Consider the following 18,181-nt stretch of genomic DNA (forward strand, 5'->3'; position numbering starts at 1 on the left):
CGGCGCGTCCCGCGTGGCCGGGGCTGGGGGCGCGGAGCGGGAGCGGCCCTGGCGCCGCGGGTTCCCGGGAGCGCCGCTCCCAGTCCGGGGGTCGGCGTCGTGCGGCGATGGGAGGTGCTGCGGCCGCGCGGCGGGGCAGGGCCCGCAGGGACAGCGGCCTCGCCGCGGGTGCGCGGCCTTCGGGGGACGTGGGTGTGTGTTATTGAAAGACATTCACAGACTCGCAGGATCAGTTAGGTTGGAAAACATTTCTGAGACCATCCAGTCCAACCTGTGACCGATACCACCGTATCAACTAAACCACGGTGCTGAGTGCCACGTCCAGTCTTTCTCTAAACACCTCTAGGGATGATTGGTGTTTTTTCACACAGTTTTTACAGGTACAGGTGTGTGGCTTGATTAACACGTCTTTAATCTGCCGTGTAGCTATAATTTATTTCATAGATTACCCAGAAGCAGGGGATCTCTCTTGAAAAGTGTGAAATAAAGTCTGTGTTCGATTCCAAGACTCTCCACTGTGCTTCTGCATGAATACCTCTACATGCAGCATTTTAATAGACAGCTCTGTGGTTCTGATTAAGCAAACTTTAAAATTAGAATATTTGGTTGGGTGATTAAAAGAAAGTCTTTCAGGGGTCTCTCCAGAACCTTCAGGAGAAATACAGTTAAGAGGACTTGTGTGTTTCTGTGCTTGCTTTCATTAGGAGTAGCAGTTTTTGATAAAGACGATCAGAGAGGTCAGTTGACCCACTTGTCCTTGTCTGTTCAAAAGTTTTTGGGGATTTAGTCTCTGTAAGTTGTTGTCGAGGAGGAGAGGGGTGGTTGGCTCAGTGCTCACTCAGCTGAGGGGTCTGACTGTGCTCCATGGTTGGTTTGATGAGTGACAAGGCACATAAACATAATTATATTTTTATGCTAAGTCTTGCCATACATAAAGGTAAATGTTACAAAGAAGTTCCCAAATTTAGGAGTTGGGTTTGGAAAGAAGGCTAGGAAGGACAGCGCTACTGGTAAAACAGCAAATAATTTAATACCTTGAGCATTGTAATAATAGTGTTAAATATACTGCAATATTGGAGTTACTTTTCAAAAGTCTTTGTGCTAATTTCTGTGGCTCAGGTCTGTGGTTCCACTTGTGATGTGGAAGTAAGGTTGCCATTCATGTACTAGGTGGAAGTTTTTGTGGTATTGTGAGGATAGAGTAACTTAAGGAAAGTTTCACTTTTGAAGTATTTTGGTTCTCGTGTTTAAAACTGCTTCAAGTTGAATGAACATGCTTTCATGTACTGCAGCAGACAGCCTTCAACAGAGTGGTGAAACTGCAATTTCAAGGCTGATTTTTGCTGTTGTGGAGTTCCATTTGTGTGCAAGGGTGAATTGGGATGCCTTTGTTTTAGGTGGGCACTAGCAGTTGTTTGTTCACACTGTGCTGTCAGTAAATGGTGGCCACTTAAATATGATCCCTGCCCCATGCAGACAGTGTTTGTTTAGTTTTGGTGCAACCCTTGCTGAGTGGAGGAACCCACAGGTCACACACTTATGTCCATGTGACTACTCAGGGAAAATTCCTGTTTGAAGTTGTTAAATACACTTTTAAAGCCCAGCCAAGAAAGCCTAGAACTTACAGACATGGAATATGCAGCTGTTTTTGGAAAGGGACTGCTATCCAAAGTCAGTGGTGGCAGCATGTGAAAGAAGCTCCAAACTAAGTGGTTTTGGTCATTTAAAATTTTAACTGTATGAACTAATGTTTTTGGGATTTAATTTTTGAATTTTTGGGGCAAAAAAAGACTTAAAATACAGGCATAACAGCACCCAACTGTTTTCTTAAAAAAAAAAAAAAGGCTAATGATTGGTAAAATAGTACAAAATAGGTATTGGGCATATAAATTTATGTTAATTTGATAACATTGTAGCATAACAGCTGACAAAATAATTTTGGTTTTGAGGATGCAGATAAAGTTTAAGTCCTCTGTAAGGGTATGTTGTAGGACTGAGAATGAAATGTGAAATGTCTGCACTGGCTGAACATTTAAATGTATTTGGTGGAAGGAAGGTGTTGTGTCTGTTGGACAGCAAGTATGGGCTCATCAGTCATTTATAGTCTTTAAAGCTCTGGGGAAATACTGGTGGGATTCTTTAGAATAAATAATTTATAAGTACTTTTGTGACCAGATGTGTTGGTGCAGCAGAGCTGTCTAAGGATGAAGGTTAAGGTTCTTTTGGTGTTGGGTTTCACAAACTAGAAAGTTTTGAAGTGATGGTCTGTGAGGTCTCTGGGAGTAATTCACAGTTGCATAACAGTTTGCAAATTCTTTAGCTAATCAGCCTGATTCAACCTGCTTGAAGGTCTAGAATGGCTGCATGTTGAAACATGAAAAGTCGAGGTGGGTGTGCTAGTGCTGAGGGACCTTGAGGGCTCATAGTTGCTCATTGATAAGGCACTGGTTCCCAAACTTTGTTCTAATTTTATATACAAAAACAGAGCCAGAGGAAGCACTGAATATTGAGTAACATCATCTTAAAGGGATTAATAATCACAAGGATCCATGTGGAGCAGCCAAGGGACAATGGCTACAGATTGCACCAGGAGAGGCTTCACTTGCTACAAGAAAGAGTCTTTTAACAGGGAGGATAATCAATCACTGAAAAAATTTCCTCTGATGGTGGAACCTCTGTTACTGGAGACTTTGAGGATCTATTTGGCCTGGGTGCTAGATAAATTATCTCCTCTAGGCTCCCTTTTTCATAGGAGTCCAGATGGTGTTGGAGGGTCCCTTCAAACCTGGACTGTTACGTGGTTTAATGATCATATAAGGCAACAACCATTTTGTATAAATGCTGACATTTTTTTCTTGATATTTACTGCAGTCAGTGTGCAGCTAGATATTAGTCTCATTTAGGGAAAGATGGTTACAGGTTAAACAACAAACCATGTTCAAAACAAAGCAAGGAGAATCTTTTCATTGTTGTACTGCAGTAAGGGAAAATTATTGTATATTTTCTTTTCAGATAAATTTACTTCTGATGAACACCAGTGGTCTGGAGGACTTTGGGTGGAGATGTCTTGGGGTTGTGAGTCATGACATGAGATAGGGTGGAGGAGGAGTTGGAGAGGGTCCCATTGACAGATGTGTCCCTTCCTGCTGGAAGTCCTGTACAAGGAGGTAGCAGAGTGGCTGTTTCTTTACCTCAGAGGCTGTCAGCAGCTTCGTTTCATTTGAGCATGTATGAGGTTTGCTCTTGCACTCTCAGCAGTGTCAGGGCTTTAAAAGCCTCTTGTGAAGCAGTTGATAAAAAGGGGAGCAAAGCTGATCCTGCTAGCACAGCATGTGTGGTACATTCTGTGTGTTGGGAACACTGTCCAAGGATGCAGTAGAAATTGTCCAGGGTGACAAATTCAGTTGAACTTGTGCTTCAGGCTATTCAGCAGTGGCCTCCAGGGACTGGAAATAGGTTCTACATTTATGCCTGGGTCATGCACACATTAAAACTCCTCCAAGTCTTAGGGGTCTGAAGAGTTTACAGTTCATGAAATAAGATGCTCAGGGTGTACCAAGAACCCCAGTGCACTTGTGTTATACATAGTATTATACTGAGAACTAGTGCCAAAAAACAATGCTACTTCAGTGTGCTTGGGGCAGGGAGATGTCCTTTAAACACAGCAGTTTTTAATCTCTGCTTTTTTGACAAGGTCTCACTATTCTGAATGTCTTCTCTTTTCAGGTCATCTGAAATAAACATAGCCTTAGTATCAGTTGTTTTTACAAAAGCCAGGCCAAACTTTTTTGTATCAAATACTAAACCTCAGATTTTTAGATCATGTAGAGTTTGTTGTCAGAATAATTTAAGATGGTGGCTGTCACAGGCTTGGCCAAAAAACCTCCAAGTAAGTGACATGATTCATCTTGTGTTATGTTGTGCTGTGATGCAGCCTCAGTTTTAACTATAACTTTTGTTTGCTGTGAAGATACTGGAGAGTTTCTGGAGAGCTGCAGTTTCTCATCAGTGTCCAAATCCATTTGGGAACCAAGCTTATGTGGATTTCATTTAAACTCTCAGCTTTCCTTCACTGTTCAGCATTTTTAAAACAAAGACTATGGCACTTTTGCTTTTCAAAAGCAAATATATTTTCTAGTTCAATCAGACTTTGAAAGTAATTTTTCTTTTTTTTTTTTTGTGACTTGGTTTTGGGTTTAGATGTAATTTATTAATAAAAAAAGAAAAGGAAGAAGAGGCCCTATTTCTTTCAAGCATTGATTAGAAAATTTCAGTTCCAGACAGCATATCATAATTAGTTCTGATCTTGCATATTGCTAGTGCAATATGCAAGTTTGTATGCTTTGCATACAAACTCTAAGAAAAAAGGTTTTGAGAAGATAAAACTAATTTCTCTCCTGTAAAACTTACTTTTTTGCTTTATTTTTTTTGAGGAAGCTAAACTTTGTCTATAGAAATAACTTGGAAACAAAACATGAAGTACACTAATCGAGGAATGTGTTAGGCAGTTAGGTTGTTATACTTAGTCACTGAGTACTGAGGCTTCTGAGTAATTGTTTACCAATATGAAGGCAGTCTGGTGTCCGTTCCTCAACAGATTAACTAAACTGCTTGTGTTTGAGTGGTGTATTTGTGCATAATGTGGTAGTAAGACTGAACGTGATTTTTGTGATGGTGTAGAAAGGTTGATTATTTTTGTAGTGGGCTTCATGAAGTGTTGGGTTTGTGGCACAGACTTGAATTCAAAAATTCCTGTTGACCTTGTAGGTTTTTTCCTGCCAGATGCTGTCAGGATTTGTTACCAGAAGTTTTTGTTAGACTGATGCTAATGGTGCAGTTACATTGCCAGCCTGTGCTACAGGCACAGACATTGCTCATGAAACCTGTTATTTTGTGTTGCATAGCGATAGATACCAAAATTCTGTTCACTGTTTAGCTGTTTTTACGTGGTGTACTCAGGTGCTGAAAATCAAGTTTTTGCAATTCCTATGTGTTGTGTAACCTTTAACAATGAAATATGAAGAAACATATTTTGTAGAAATATGTTATTACATAAAGACAATCTAGTAAAATGTTTTTAATCTGGAGTCTTGCTCTTGAAATGCTGCCAAGTTGTCATGTTTAGTGTTTTGAATGGGATAGAGCAAGATGAGCTTGTTATATTCAGTATTATCTGAAGAACAGAGAAGTGGTGTTTTTTCATGTGGGAAATGACCTTTTCTCCTCTAATTTTCTGTTATTTATTTTTTTCTTTTACTGGCTCTCTTACCTATCAAAGAATCATATTTGGTTTATTTTTATCTTGCCCCAAAGCAATGAGTTTTAGTTACTTCATTGAAAAACCTGTTGGGTAAAGCATGTGTAGGACTTTTTTTATCCATTGACCTATAGGATCATTGTAGTATCTCCATCTTGTTTTCAATCAGGAGAAGTCTTCAGTGCCTAAAACTACAATAATAAGCTTTGTGTTCATGAAAGTGTAATGCTGAAACTAACCAGAACACAGAATTTTGAAGTGTTCAGGTTTGTGAGACAGCACCTGGTTAGTGTTCCAGAAAGCTTTCAGGTGTAGGTCTGGGAGGACTAAAAATGCACTTGTCAAATGTTTTCCTTACTCCAGAAGTCTTGGCCATGTCACTGCAGTAAAATACTCCTTCGTAGCAACAGTTGCTATGTGTGACTACCTTTTTAGGCTGTTAGTACCATTTTAAGATGTTAAGAGCTCTGCAGTGTTCTGCTGATTCACCTCCTACGCTTGTGAGACTTGACTGTGCAGCTTAAGACTTGCATTTTACACAAAAAAATTAGTGAGGATTTTATTGAAGAGGTGTCCACAGAATTAGAAACTGCCATCAACCCAGCCAGAGAAGACATGAGGCTTGTATTTTGTGAATTTCTGGTGTGGATGATCTGTTCTCATTGAACAGGAAAAAAGATACCAGGTTTGGCCATATATCATAAAACCAGAGCATAAGCTGTATGGAGCAACTTGCATCACTGCTGGTGCAGCACCAGGGTGAATATCAATAAAATAGGAACCTTTTAGTATGGGGTCCAAGTATATTTGTGTTGTGCTTCGCAGCTGGCCAGAGCCTTGCACAGCAGGCTGGTCTAACAAGTCAGCCAGCGTTAGTCCTTCTCTGCAGCATCCTGAAACTTCCCTGCCACTTTGATCATGGTGATTTTCTTAGAACTGCAGTAGGAAGAGCCAAATGGTGGATTGGTTTGGGTTTTCCCTCTATAACTGGCCTGTTCTGGTTCCTTATTCAGTTAATGCTTTTTTTGGTGTTCAATAGGTCTCCTTTGGTTTGTTGTGGTGGCTTTTTTGGGGTTTTTCTTTTTTTTTTTTTTTTTTTACTTACTAGTTTTGCCTGGAAATTAGAGGGGGCTTAATGTGTTTAGAGATCACCTATCAGCATCTTCCAGCTGGTACCCAGCTGATGCACAAACATCATCTTGGTGAGCTTTGCTGTGGGTGCCTGGAATTGTGAGGAGGAGCCATGGCCAGAGCCTGGGGTGTCTTAGCAACAGTTTCTGTGTATGGTTGCTGGAAGAGATACAGAATTCTTCCCTGCCATAGACATTTTAATGCTTTAGAAGCTTATTTTCATGGATTCCCACCATCCATTTCTTTTCCTACTGTCTTCCACACAGTAGTACTGAGAATTAAAAATTTAAACTTCAAAAAAAAAAAAAAAATTAAACTTTGGCTGTTGCTCTCAGTGGTTGTGAACTGCTGATGCTGAATGGTTTTATTTCTGTACAAGTTAATGTTTTACAGGCATTTAACCACCCGTGACGCAAACATTGACTTAAAAGTTTCTCAAGGAAAAGCAGCTATAAATGGAAGATGGGAAATACATTGATTGTTATTTACTGGTATTTTATGATGTTATTGCCTAGACAGGTCAGAGAAAAATAAATGTCTGTGTGGTTTCAGAAATGGAGAGAAAATGATGCCTCGTGAAGTCTGTTAGGTATCACATCACATTGTAGGTGCAAGGCCTGAGTCCATTTCAGAGCTGCTGTGTCACAAATAAAGCTGCACAGAATGCTGTTTGTGGATGCATGACTGTTGTGACCTCCTTTTCTAAAGAAAAGCTACAACCTGCTCTGGGCTCTGACAGTCCTTAATGTCAAAATGGCATAATTTGTAATTCTCATTGTCAGTGTCAGCTGTCACAGAACAAATAAGCATAAAAAAGAAAAGCTGTCTCCTTCTGTCCCGAAGATCTTTATATCATGTGTGTTGAGATGGGGAGAGAGGAGATGAGAACAGGGAGGTGAAGGGGATGTGTGGAGCAGTTCTTGTAAGGTGTGCAGGCAAATGGATCAGTCATTTTTGAGGATTTTGTGTGCATCCTGCTAGAGGGCACTTAGGAAAAGAGCTTTGCTGGATGTGATTCAGCTCTGAATTTTGGTAGAAGTTTCTCATAAATAAGGAATAAGATGTGAGAAATGAGAAGGAGTTGAAGGCCTGGAGCATGGAGGTTCATGATGTTGGCTGAGTGGTGAGAGTTCAGGTCCACACTTGCCAGGTTCAGAAACTTGACAGGAACTTGGACCGTCCTTTGCTATAATTTCTTGACTAGCAGCAGTAATAGGTTGAAACATTTTTATGGCTGTGATACTTTGATGTCTGGGTTGGAAAAGTCAGCCATGAGTTGTATCAAAAAGTGTTTCACTGTGCTGTGGAGAGAAGGGTTTGGTGTGTAATTTTGTGTTGTCTAGATTTAAACCTGGCTGATGTGAAGGTCCATCTCTGGAAGGATTGTGTGCTAAAAGCTCAGATCTTCAAGTGCTCTTGGTTTATAATGCAGCTCTAGTGCTAAAGGGGTGCCTGGCATGAAAAAATATATCTTGCAAGCAGGGGTAGCATAGAAAGAATTTACTGTCTTCCTGATGGTGGGCATTGTCTTGAGCTGCGTTAGGCAATATGTGGTCACTTGTTATTTGGGTTGCTGCCAAACCAGTTACTTTACCTTAAAAATAATCTTTGGTGGTGGTTGCATCAAGTCAGTGGATTACTGTAATCCAGCTGTAAGAATAGTGTCAGTGTAGGATATTCATGCCCTTAAAATGTCAGTGCACTAAGACAGGCGCTGCAGCATGGTTTTGAGTGGCCATAAAGAGAGCAATGTGGCTTTTTTTTCCCAGAGACCACAGAATTAGTTAATTTAGTGTTCAAGAGGAAGATGGGAAATACTTGTGTATTTGTGGTTTTTTTTCTCTGTGAGTGAAATAGGAATAGGAGGTAGCAATATGTAGATGTTTGAGCAGAGAAATGTAAAACAGCTGTTTTCAATGGTTTTAGCTTATGTAAATCAGTTAAATATAAAAGAGTAATTAAAATATAGACATATCTGTTGATAGTAAAGGGGAGAACCTCATCAAGGAGAATTATTTCTAGCTACTGTTTAAAAATAAGAGTTGCCACCCTTGCCTCATGTTGCATCATAATTCTTACTGAGCACTCTTTCTTTCACAGCTATTTATGATTGAAATTCTGGTATGAATATTCTTAAAACAGTGATGTTGCAAGATCTGAATTTTCTCTTTTTAATGTTTTTACCTTCTTTTAAACTTCCTTCAGTCACTAATACTGACATTTTGATAAGGTGAAGTGAGAAGTGAATAGGTTTGTCACTGTGTATTCACTTAAGGATACTGGGCTGAGTTTAAAGAGCTGAAGACAGATTTGGTTTTGGAGGTTTGTTAAAGAAACCAACCAAACAAAAACCACAGTTGAATAAAACAGTTGTTCCTTGGCACTGTACTTGGTCAAAGGGTTGAATGCAAATAGACTCAGGAGGATAAGTTGATTTATGGCATTTTAGCAATCCCAATTCAGTGTCAGACTGCAGGGACTGGGTTGCTTGACCTCCTGTATTTTGCAGGCCATTCAGCTGCAGCAGGTTTCCCTCTATGCTGAGCATAAATTTTGTCCACTTGTTAGATTCTTACCAAAGTTGTTAAAATATATGAAAAGAGAGTTAATCCAGCTGTGCATTCTCTGTTGGGTTGTAGTCAGAGTGGAAGTTGAGTGTATATGAGGGTATGTGCTTCCAGGTGACAGGACATGATGTCTGAACAGAGCAAATGACCTTTGCATATTCTTGGAGAGAAATGGAAGTTTTTACATTTTTAAGTAGCAAAATTGTAATTTGCAAACTGAGCTATAAAAGAGGAAATGGTGTGCTAAATTAGGGTATTTATTGAGAGAAATATGGAGCAGCAGTTGTTTCTTGGAAGGCAAGTGCATGTTTAGGTACAGAGTGTAACCTGCTTCAGTGACTTCTGGTGGTTTTAGTGCCCCAGTTGAGATGACTGATGGTTTTTCCTCCTGACTTCTCTCTTGTGTTGCATTGCTGCTGCTGACCTGCCCTGTGCTGTCCTGATGTTTACTCCTGTTTTCAAAGTGCCTTTGCAGGCTCAGTGTTAGTGGATGAGCCTGTGGCCTCCAAGGCCAGCAGAGATTTGGCAGATGATGTTACCTTCACCTCCACTGCACCTCAGTTCTGTGCGTTTCTGGGGAGCTGCTGTTTCTGGATGACCTTCACTTGCAGATTTTGCCATGATCTGTTTTCCTTGGGTGCTCCTTGTCGCAACAGTGAGAAGAGGCAAAGCTGTGTAATACATTCTGGGGTTTTTTTTTATTGTTGAAGCATAGTATGTTAGTTGATAGTGGCTGACCATGAGCCAGAAGTGTGCCCAGGTGGCCAAGAAGGCCATCTTGGTTTGTGTGTGTGGCCAGCAAGGCAAAGGCTGGGATGATCCCTTTTTATCGGGACTGGTGAGGCCACACCTCAAATCCTGTGTTCAGTTTTGGGCCTCTCACTGCAAGAAAGACACTGAGGTGCTGGAGTGTGTCCAGAGAAGGGCAGGGAAGTTGGTGCAGGGCCTGGAGCACAAGTCTGACAAGGAGCAGCTGAGGGAGGTGGGGAGTCAGCCTGGAGAAAAGGAGGCTCAGGGGGACCTTACCTCTCTGAGAGGACCACCTGAGAGGAGGCTGTAGCCAGGTGGTTCTGTCTCTTCCCCCAGGTAACAAGGGACAGGATGAGAGGAGATGGCCTCAAGTTGTGCCAAGGGAGGTTTAGATTGCATGTTTGAAAGGATTGTACAGCTTTGGAACAGGCTTCCCAGGGAAGTGAGGTCATCATCTCCAGAATGGTTCAAAAAACACATGGATATGGCACTTGACATGGTTTAATGGTGATAGAGCTGGTTGTTGGTTGAACTTGGCAATCTTACAGGTCTTTTCCAACCTTAATGATTCTTTAATTCTGTGCTGATATTCATCTGTTTTCTTCATGTTAAATGAAAAGTAGAAAAAGGTATTTTTACATCTTCTAAACAACATGCGCACTCCTACGCCCACCCAGAAAATCCCATCTGTGTGGTTGTGTTGGCAACCTTTCATTTTGAATCAAGGATTTAAAGAAACTGAAAGAGTTAAGAATTTAGCTAGATTTTGTTAGGAGGATAGAAATAATTTATAATGATTAGGAGTATACCAAGAAGAGTAGAAGTAATGGGGAATAGTTGATTATTAGCAGATAGAGTAGTTAATGCTAAGATATAAATCACTTACTTGTCTTACTGTGTTTGAAGAAGCAGGATAAATATTTGGAGCTATTGTGGAAATGAAGAAACTGTGACCTGCACCTGGGCCCTGAAACTTGAGTTATAGCCAAGGGGTCTAAAGCCTGTCAGCAAGGCAGAAGTAAAAAGTCACTGTGATCTCAGAAGACCACAGACCCATTTCGAAGCCCACTGACTTAATTCAATCAAGAGACTTCACAGGCGAAAAAAGAACTTTGGATTCAATTTAATAGGAAGCAGGGGTAGGGGGGGCTAGGTAATGCATTTGTGTAGGTGTAGTGGGTAATTATAGGAATATGTAAGACTTCTGTCAATAAATGGAGAGCCAGAGCTCTGTGAATTTTGCACATCTTTGGGAGGTTACTCCCAAAGTGTGCCCGGTGCTGTCAATGAACACACAACTTTATAATGTTAACTAGTTGGAGAGTTCTATTCTGTGCTTCAGTTTCACTAAGAATTATTTAATATAGTCACGTCTTTTTTACAGATGATGACTTTGATCAGTTTGATAAGCCTGGTGCAGAAAGGTCTTGGAGAAGAAGAGCTGGAGATGACGACTGGGACAGGTAGGTAGAATTTTTCTGTGTTCAGTTCTGTATGCTGAATTGCATTGTTCTGTTTTCCCATTCTGGCATTTTGTACTCTAACATTTAGAGCAGTGCACATTTAGATTCTAATGAAGATGTTGGTTGTTTTGCATGTGTCAGCCAATGCTAGATCGTGCCAAACATATACTTGCCTTGAGGAATATAGAGCATTGTGAAGAGATGCCTTTTAAAATTGGATAAATACAAAATATTTATGGTGTGTAATTTTGCAATTAATGTTTTGGTTTTGCTTTTAAATATTTAGTAGACCTAGGTGGTTTAAATAGAATTTGCTGGTACTTGAATTTGCCCAACTTAATTTTTAAAATCTTTTTTACTTTAACTTGATGTTTAAATTCCTATCCTCAAGGTTCTACTTCAGTTTTTAATTGGGGAAGAGGAGAGCTTAGGCATGGGCTTCTTCAACAATATGGCTGTTCTAAAGATAAAGATGTGTGTGTGCTCTGGGTTATTTTGGGGGAGAATGTGTGTTCTTTTATGAGACAGGAATCAAGCTGCTAGCTACACTGATCTGCTCTTTCTGGGAGAAAACATTTCATTTATTTCTGTTATTTTTCTATGATTCCTTTTTAGTAATAGACTTCTTCAGACTTTGCCAGTTGTTTTCGCTCTAAAAGGGAGAAAAAAATATTCTGAGTAGATTTCTGTCTTCTCTAATAATCACTCAAGTCATTGTAGTAAACAAATTTTACTGTAAGTAGTTTTCCACTAAGCTGAGCCCTTGGAGTCAACTGCTCTACACTGATTGTCATTCCAGAGGCATTAGTTTCCTCTTCCTTGGTGTTCTGCTAGGTTAAGTGGGTATTTTTCATTGCTGCAGGAGGTGAGGATGTGACTGAGGAATTTGGGCAGTAGCTGTGGTATAGACAGGGTGTTCTGCTGTTTGCTGACGAGCAGTGTCTGCTCTCTGTCAGGCCAGTGCAGCTGCAAATAGGTTGGGTGCTGAAGTGCACCAAGGAGCTGCTCTGCTTTGAGAGGGTAGTTCAAATAATTTGCTCAGGCTGGGTCCCTGTGCTGCCTCCTGTCCCCAGGACTGGCTATTCAGAAACCTTAAAATGAGTGTTACAGGCAGAATGTTTTGTATTAGAATATTTTCTGAACTTTTGGCCTTTGGTGCATAAATGAGTGGCTCTTAGCTGTTGATTGGTCACATTTGGGTGTAGCTGCCCTACTCATCACTTGATAAGATCTGAGAGTCAAGGAGCTGTTGCATCAGAAGTTGGAAGCTTTTACCCGATGGTAAACTGCTCCTGCAAAGCTGATTTTAATAGGGCTTGACAGTAGTTTTAGAGTATTTTCACAAAGCTGAGACTTCAAAGTATACAAGGACTTAGTTTTAGAAAAAAGTTTTAATTTATGTGTTTATTATTAGCTGTATTTAATTAAAGAGAGATGATCAGAAATCCAATGGTGAAATTGTGAGAGGGGTGGTTTCAGGTACAGAGCAGAAGATTCTAGAGTTTTATTTTGCTGATAATTTCAGAAGTTTTATTTTACAGCTGTATCTAATAAAATACTATTTGTATGTGTTGAAATATTTTTTTGCTTAATAGTATTCTCTTCAGATTGCAAAGCTCTCTTTGTAAGGGTTGAGTTCCATGGGTGTCTTGGCAATTACAAATGCTGTACATGGATATGTTGCCTAATGTAATTGCTTGGGGGTTTTACCTACTGGCCTAATTCAGTATAGGATATAGTTTCTCAAAGATGGAAGAAAGGCTGGATGAACACAGTAATCTTGGTTTTAATCCTTCATGTGTTGTTTTCAACTGAAGCATCATTTGGGAGGGGGAGATGAAGGAGTTCTGATAGTCACACATCTTCATTAACCATCAGCTCCTACTGTGTTGTTACTTGACTGAGTCCCATCCCCAGTCACTTAAATAATTTTGAATTTTCAGATCTCTGTCCTTTCTCAAACCCTGGAGGGTGTTAACTGAGAGTTGGAAGGCCCCAGTTATTTGGGAGTACAAATGTAACATTGTTCTTGGAGAATTTTCCCCATTTTTTTCCAAGTTATTTTCCTGAAACATTTGTGTCCTTGCTACTGCTCATGTTTAATGAGGCATGCTTATGAAATTGGAGACTTAAAAGGGCCAGTCTGACGTCTTTATTACGTTAATTTGTACATTTATCTCATTAAGTAGCCCAAAGCTTGGGTTTGGGAAAAATCTGCATTTCTGCTGCTGTCCTTCAAGATGACAGGGCAGATTTACTGGCTGATTTTTGCTGAAATTCACTTGTTCAGACCCTTCTTTGAGATTACTGATTTCTCTATGCTGGCTGAAAATGTTCCACTTTTGTCTGCTTTTTTTTTGTGGTTTTTTGTTGGTTTGTTTTTTGGTTATTTGAGAAGGCAAAATTTATTCAGTGAGGGAAATGTTGGGTATTGGGAGTTGAGGAAGGAGAGGAAAATCTGTCTCTTTCTTGTGAGAGCAGCAAGCCCAAAATAATCTTAACCAAAACTTTCCTAGTATTGTAGTTTTGGAAAGATTTTTGTGTCTTGATGATAGCATGGGTGAGATGCTTTTGGAAGTAGCATAGGTGTGTACTTCTATTCGAGTTTATTTTATGTTGATTTGTGTGATATCGAATTGCAACCATTAATTTTTGTCTATTTTTCTCAGCTAGCCTAAGATGTGTTCATGTCAGTGGGTTTTCTGTTTGCTTTCTTGGTGGTTCTTTGTTTGTTTGCTTTGTTCTTTAAATTTAGTCCTTTGTCCTTCTGGTCCCTCTTTTTTCTATAAAGAACTTCAGATTTGGATACTTATAAAGGAGCTTGAGATAGTTCCACTTTACTGTGCAGGTTTTTTGCTGTTACTTTGTTTACTCAAAAAGTTACTCATGGTCATTTTTCTTCTTCTAATTTATCAATGAAAATACTGAATGATGTTGAATATTTCAATAGGTTTTGAAGGGCACCCTGTGAACTACTTTTTGCTTCTGATGCAAACTTCATTTATATCCTAGTGTTAATTTTTTTGACTGTCAAGCAATAGGTCAGAGTTTCTGAAAATCTAGAATATGTTTGCAGTTAATTCTGGAGCTCAAATGTGAATTTTTTTCTAAACAGTCACATCAAGGATGCTTTTTAGTAATGTGGTAAACAGGCCTAGATATGTTTAGATAAGTAATCTTTTACTTTCTTTTGCCTTCCTTTCCTTAATCTGAATTTCTTGCTACCCAAACTTGGTTTTTATCTTTGAATGCTGCTGCAGCGTATGCTCTTGCCATCTCTTGGAATTTCTCTAGTGCAGTTTCATTAAAAGCTGTCAATTGTGGGCCATAGTGCTAGGCAATATTTTCAAACATTTTGGTGCATTTGTCAGATTACTGACAGTTGAAAAGATTAGTGATTTTTTTTTTTAGAGACAAAATTGAAGTAAGACATTCTTGTGCAACCATTTCTGTTCCATAGAGTCTCCTGTCTCTGAAAGAAAAGGCTGAAATTCTAGTCAGTTGGCTCTTTGGAATGTGTGATATGTCTTATCTCCCAGGTTTTGTTTAATATTACATTGAGCACAAAACAATTGCTGTTTGTTAATGTTCAGTCATTCCTGAAACTATTTGTATTCGGTAACAGTGCATAAATTCTGTATACTGATGATAATGTCCTATTTAGGGCTTATTTGGTGTATCATTTGTTCTTTCCTAGCCCACATGGTGTTTTCAACCCTCACTACCCCTTCCCTCCTATGTTATCTGTACAGTAATTGGCTCTGAAAGAGATTGATCCATCTGAAAACCAACTGATTTATGTTTTGGGATTGTCTCCCCATTTTCAAGCATTTGCCATGTAGTCCTAAGGAACTCTTACACAAATTCCTTTTCAGTTCATATAGGCTATTCTCACTTAGGATGATTTGGGTGTTATGTACTACCTAAGGTGTGGTGGGTTTTGTTTCTTTGTTTTTTTAAGGTGTGCAGGTAGGAATAGTCTCCTCTGAAAGTACAGCTCATATTTCAAATCACTGGCATCTCTTTTTAGTATTGATACACATATTCTAATACATGCTTTTGTCAGTAACAAATGTTTATTATTGAAGAGGAATGGTCATCCCTGTCATTAAATAATTCTTTCACTGAAGGAGGAAAGAAATTAAGCAGTGTTTCTGGAGTTTAGCTCACCTTGGATGTAGTTCCTTGCACTGAATTACATTTATGGGCCAGTTGCACTGTGATGACAGAGGTGTTGTAAGCCAATTTTTCTGTGCTTCCTGAATTCTTGGGCACAAATATAGAACTGATGAAACATGCATTTGATTTTGTCACCTTACAAATATGTGTTTGACCTTACCCTCAACTTGAGGAGGAGGAAATAAAGTATTTATAAAAGATCAAGGCCTAAACCTGACCTTCAGGACAGGTCCAGGCTCCCAAGCCAGCTGGCTTCCCAGCTCCTTGCTGAGTGCAGCTCGGGCCACATGGGGACCTGTAGACTGAGTCTTGCCTGCAGGACATTCCTGTCTCATGTCCTCCCTGGGGAGCTGGAAATCAGCAATTTGGAGTTTGGACAGTGTGTCCAAATGGCCTTGGAGTGAAGGATCTAGGATGGCTGTGTTTTGGCTGTGCTTGGCTAGGTTTCTCTGCTGTGTTTAGTGGAGGGAATATGGAAAGGAGAGCATGTACAAATGAAATTACTCTGCAATAGCAGGCTTATTTAATATGTATGATTTGTTGTTTCACTGAAAAGCAGAAACCTTTTATTCCCTGAATGCTTTGCTAAAATAGGCTTTGTGCTGTCTTAGCAACAATTCTCCTTGAGGCAGTTTTTTAAGGCATGTGCCCTGTAAGGGTTTTGGTTTTGTTTTGTAAAGTTCAGCTTCTTAAATTTGTTACTGTTTTGCAGTGAACTTGATGATGACTTGCTTGGAGAAGATTTGCTAACTGGAAAAAAGGTAAGAGATGTGCATTAGAGTGAATTGTTTCAGGTATTAAAATGTGAATTGTTCAGCTTAGACAGTTCAGGTGTTTGGTTTGACTTTGTGTATTTTACAGTCACCTCCCCAAAGCACAGCCACAGGTACCTGAGGTCTGCCTTACTCCCAGAGCATTCTGCCCAGGGCTTGGTTTCCTTTTGTGAAATAGCTCCAAGTGTGGCTTTTTAAAATAGACCTTAGAGAAAAAAATGTTTTCAACCCAGTTAGGTCTCGTGAATGCTAATTAGCATGATGGAAGATTTAATGCAAGTGCCACTTTCCTGGCTGTTAAAAATCACTTGTCAAAATACCAGCAGTATTTACCAGAGAGGAAAAAAAAAAGCAGTCATTGTTGTCTCTGAAAGTTCACACTCGGTGTGCATGATGTTACCTTGTTGTCTGATGAGTAAACAGAGGATTCCCCCTTTTAAAGTGAGGGGAAAAATATGGCAGCAGCTAAAACTGATGAACATAAACAAGTTTTCCCCATGTCTGCTAGAGACCCTTCCTTCTGGTACCTATTTTGAGGATTGAACTCTGTGAAAAGAGCTAAATGTATCTTTGGATTTCCCAGATATCCATAGGAGAAGATAGGACTTCTGTTTGAGAAATCAAATTGACTGGTCACCTCTTTCTGTATTTTATCTTCTAAATGAACTAATTTTGAAAGCAGTTTTTGAAGTTCCAGTTGGGGATGAACAGGTTGTTAAGAAACCCAGCTCTGTTAAGAGTTGCATTTTATTTCATGTAGTTTTTATAACCATCTTTTAAGTGTTGGAAGTTAACTTGAAATTATTTTAGTTTCTCCAAGGATTTCCCATTAAAGATGGGAAGCTCCTTATTCTCCTGTGCTGGTTTAAAGAGAATAAAATCCCAGGAGGATAATGATTGCCGAGGTTTGTTACACAGTTACCAAAACCAGAAGCAGTTAACATTGAATGGAGGTGATAAAGTTGCTTACTTGTCTTTAGAAATTATATATGTGAATACTAACCAGTACTTGATTCTCCAGTGTATTATGGGTTTTTGTGCTTTTTCTATTCTTCTTTTCAATTTGCTGTGTTACAGGGCAGTATCTGTGGGTATGGACTCATGTGATGGGGTAATAATGGATTTCTCAGAAAGTTTTCCCTGGGTTATTTACGCTAAACTTCCCTCTACTTAGTCTCATCCCAGTACTTCTAGATAAATCTATCTTTGTGTAACCTTTCTGGCCCTTTCCAGCTTTAGAGGTTGGACATGTTGGTCAGCAGAACTGCAGTTATCTCTCCCTAGGGGGTAATTATTAAAAAAAAAAGAAAAAAGAAACAAAGTTGTTTTGTTTGAGAGACAAATTAGGCAGTGACACAGTGTTTTCTTATGTTTTTTTCTTCTCTTACAAACTAATAATGATTTTTCAGTTTTCTTTATCACATCCTTCCTCCAGTCTCCTATCTCTTCTCTCTAGAAGTTGCAATACATGCATTTTCTTGACTTGCCTAATGCATCAAGGTCACAAGGCTGTGTATGAGAGCTAACCTTTTTTCCTTCCTGGTCTGTCTTAAGTGAGGTGTCATCTTTGGCTGTATTTGAGAATGCATCAGTGAAAAAGAAGTGTTGATAGACAAACAAATTTGATTTCTGTAAATTTCCTTAGGATTGTCAAAGATGTTGTTTAAGATTTGTGATCTTGTGTTTTGTGTTTTATCTCATTGAATTAGGTAATTTCTTTGAAGATATGGTCTTAGTTTGGGATGTATTCTTCATGAATAGTATTTAGCCTTCAGTACTTAGTTAAAAGTGTGTATCTTTTATGTTCATGGTTGACTTTTTTTGAAACCTAGAATCAGTCAGACTTGTCAGATGAAGAGCTGAATGATGATCTTCTGCAAAGTGACAATGAAGAGGAGCAAGAATTTCGGTATTTCTTTTTTGAATCTTGTTTTGGATAACTCAAAGCTGCTATGAATGACTCCTATTACTGATAACTAATAACTGCTAGACTAAAGTTATTGGTATATACTTAAAATAGTTCTGCTTTTCACCTAACCAGCTACTTAGTGATGTGTGTAT

The 18,181-nt window shown here is 39.3% G+C and overlaps 1 protein-coding gene across 6 annotated transcripts in view; it reads left to right on the plus strand.

Moving 5' to 3' along the window:
* RBM33 (RNA binding motif protein 33) overlaps positions 1 to 18,181 on the plus strand; it is a 100,711-nt gene that overhangs the window by 329 nt on the left and 82,201 nt on the right. For all 6 annotated transcript variants that reach the window (XM_041486054.1, XM_041486064.1, XM_041486092.1 and 3 more), the window contains exons 2-4: positions 11,090 to 11,168; positions 16,060 to 16,108; positions 17,953 to 18,029. In XM_041486054.1, the coding sequence (XP_041341988.1) occupies positions 11,090 to 11,168; positions 16,060 to 16,108; positions 17,953 to 18,029 (205 nt within the window). The remainder of the gene's footprint in view (positions 1 to 11,089; positions 11,169 to 16,059; positions 16,109 to 17,952; positions 18,030 to 18,181) is intronic.

The sequence above is a fragment of the Pyrgilauda ruficollis genome, unplaced genomic scaffold (assembly GCF_017590135.1).
Source record: "Pyrgilauda ruficollis isolate IOZ18807 unplaced genomic scaffold, ASM1759013v1 scaffold12, whole genome shotgun sequence".
NCBI classification, from domain to species: Eukaryota; Metazoa; Chordata; class Aves; order Passeriformes; family Passeridae; genus Pyrgilauda; species Pyrgilauda ruficollis.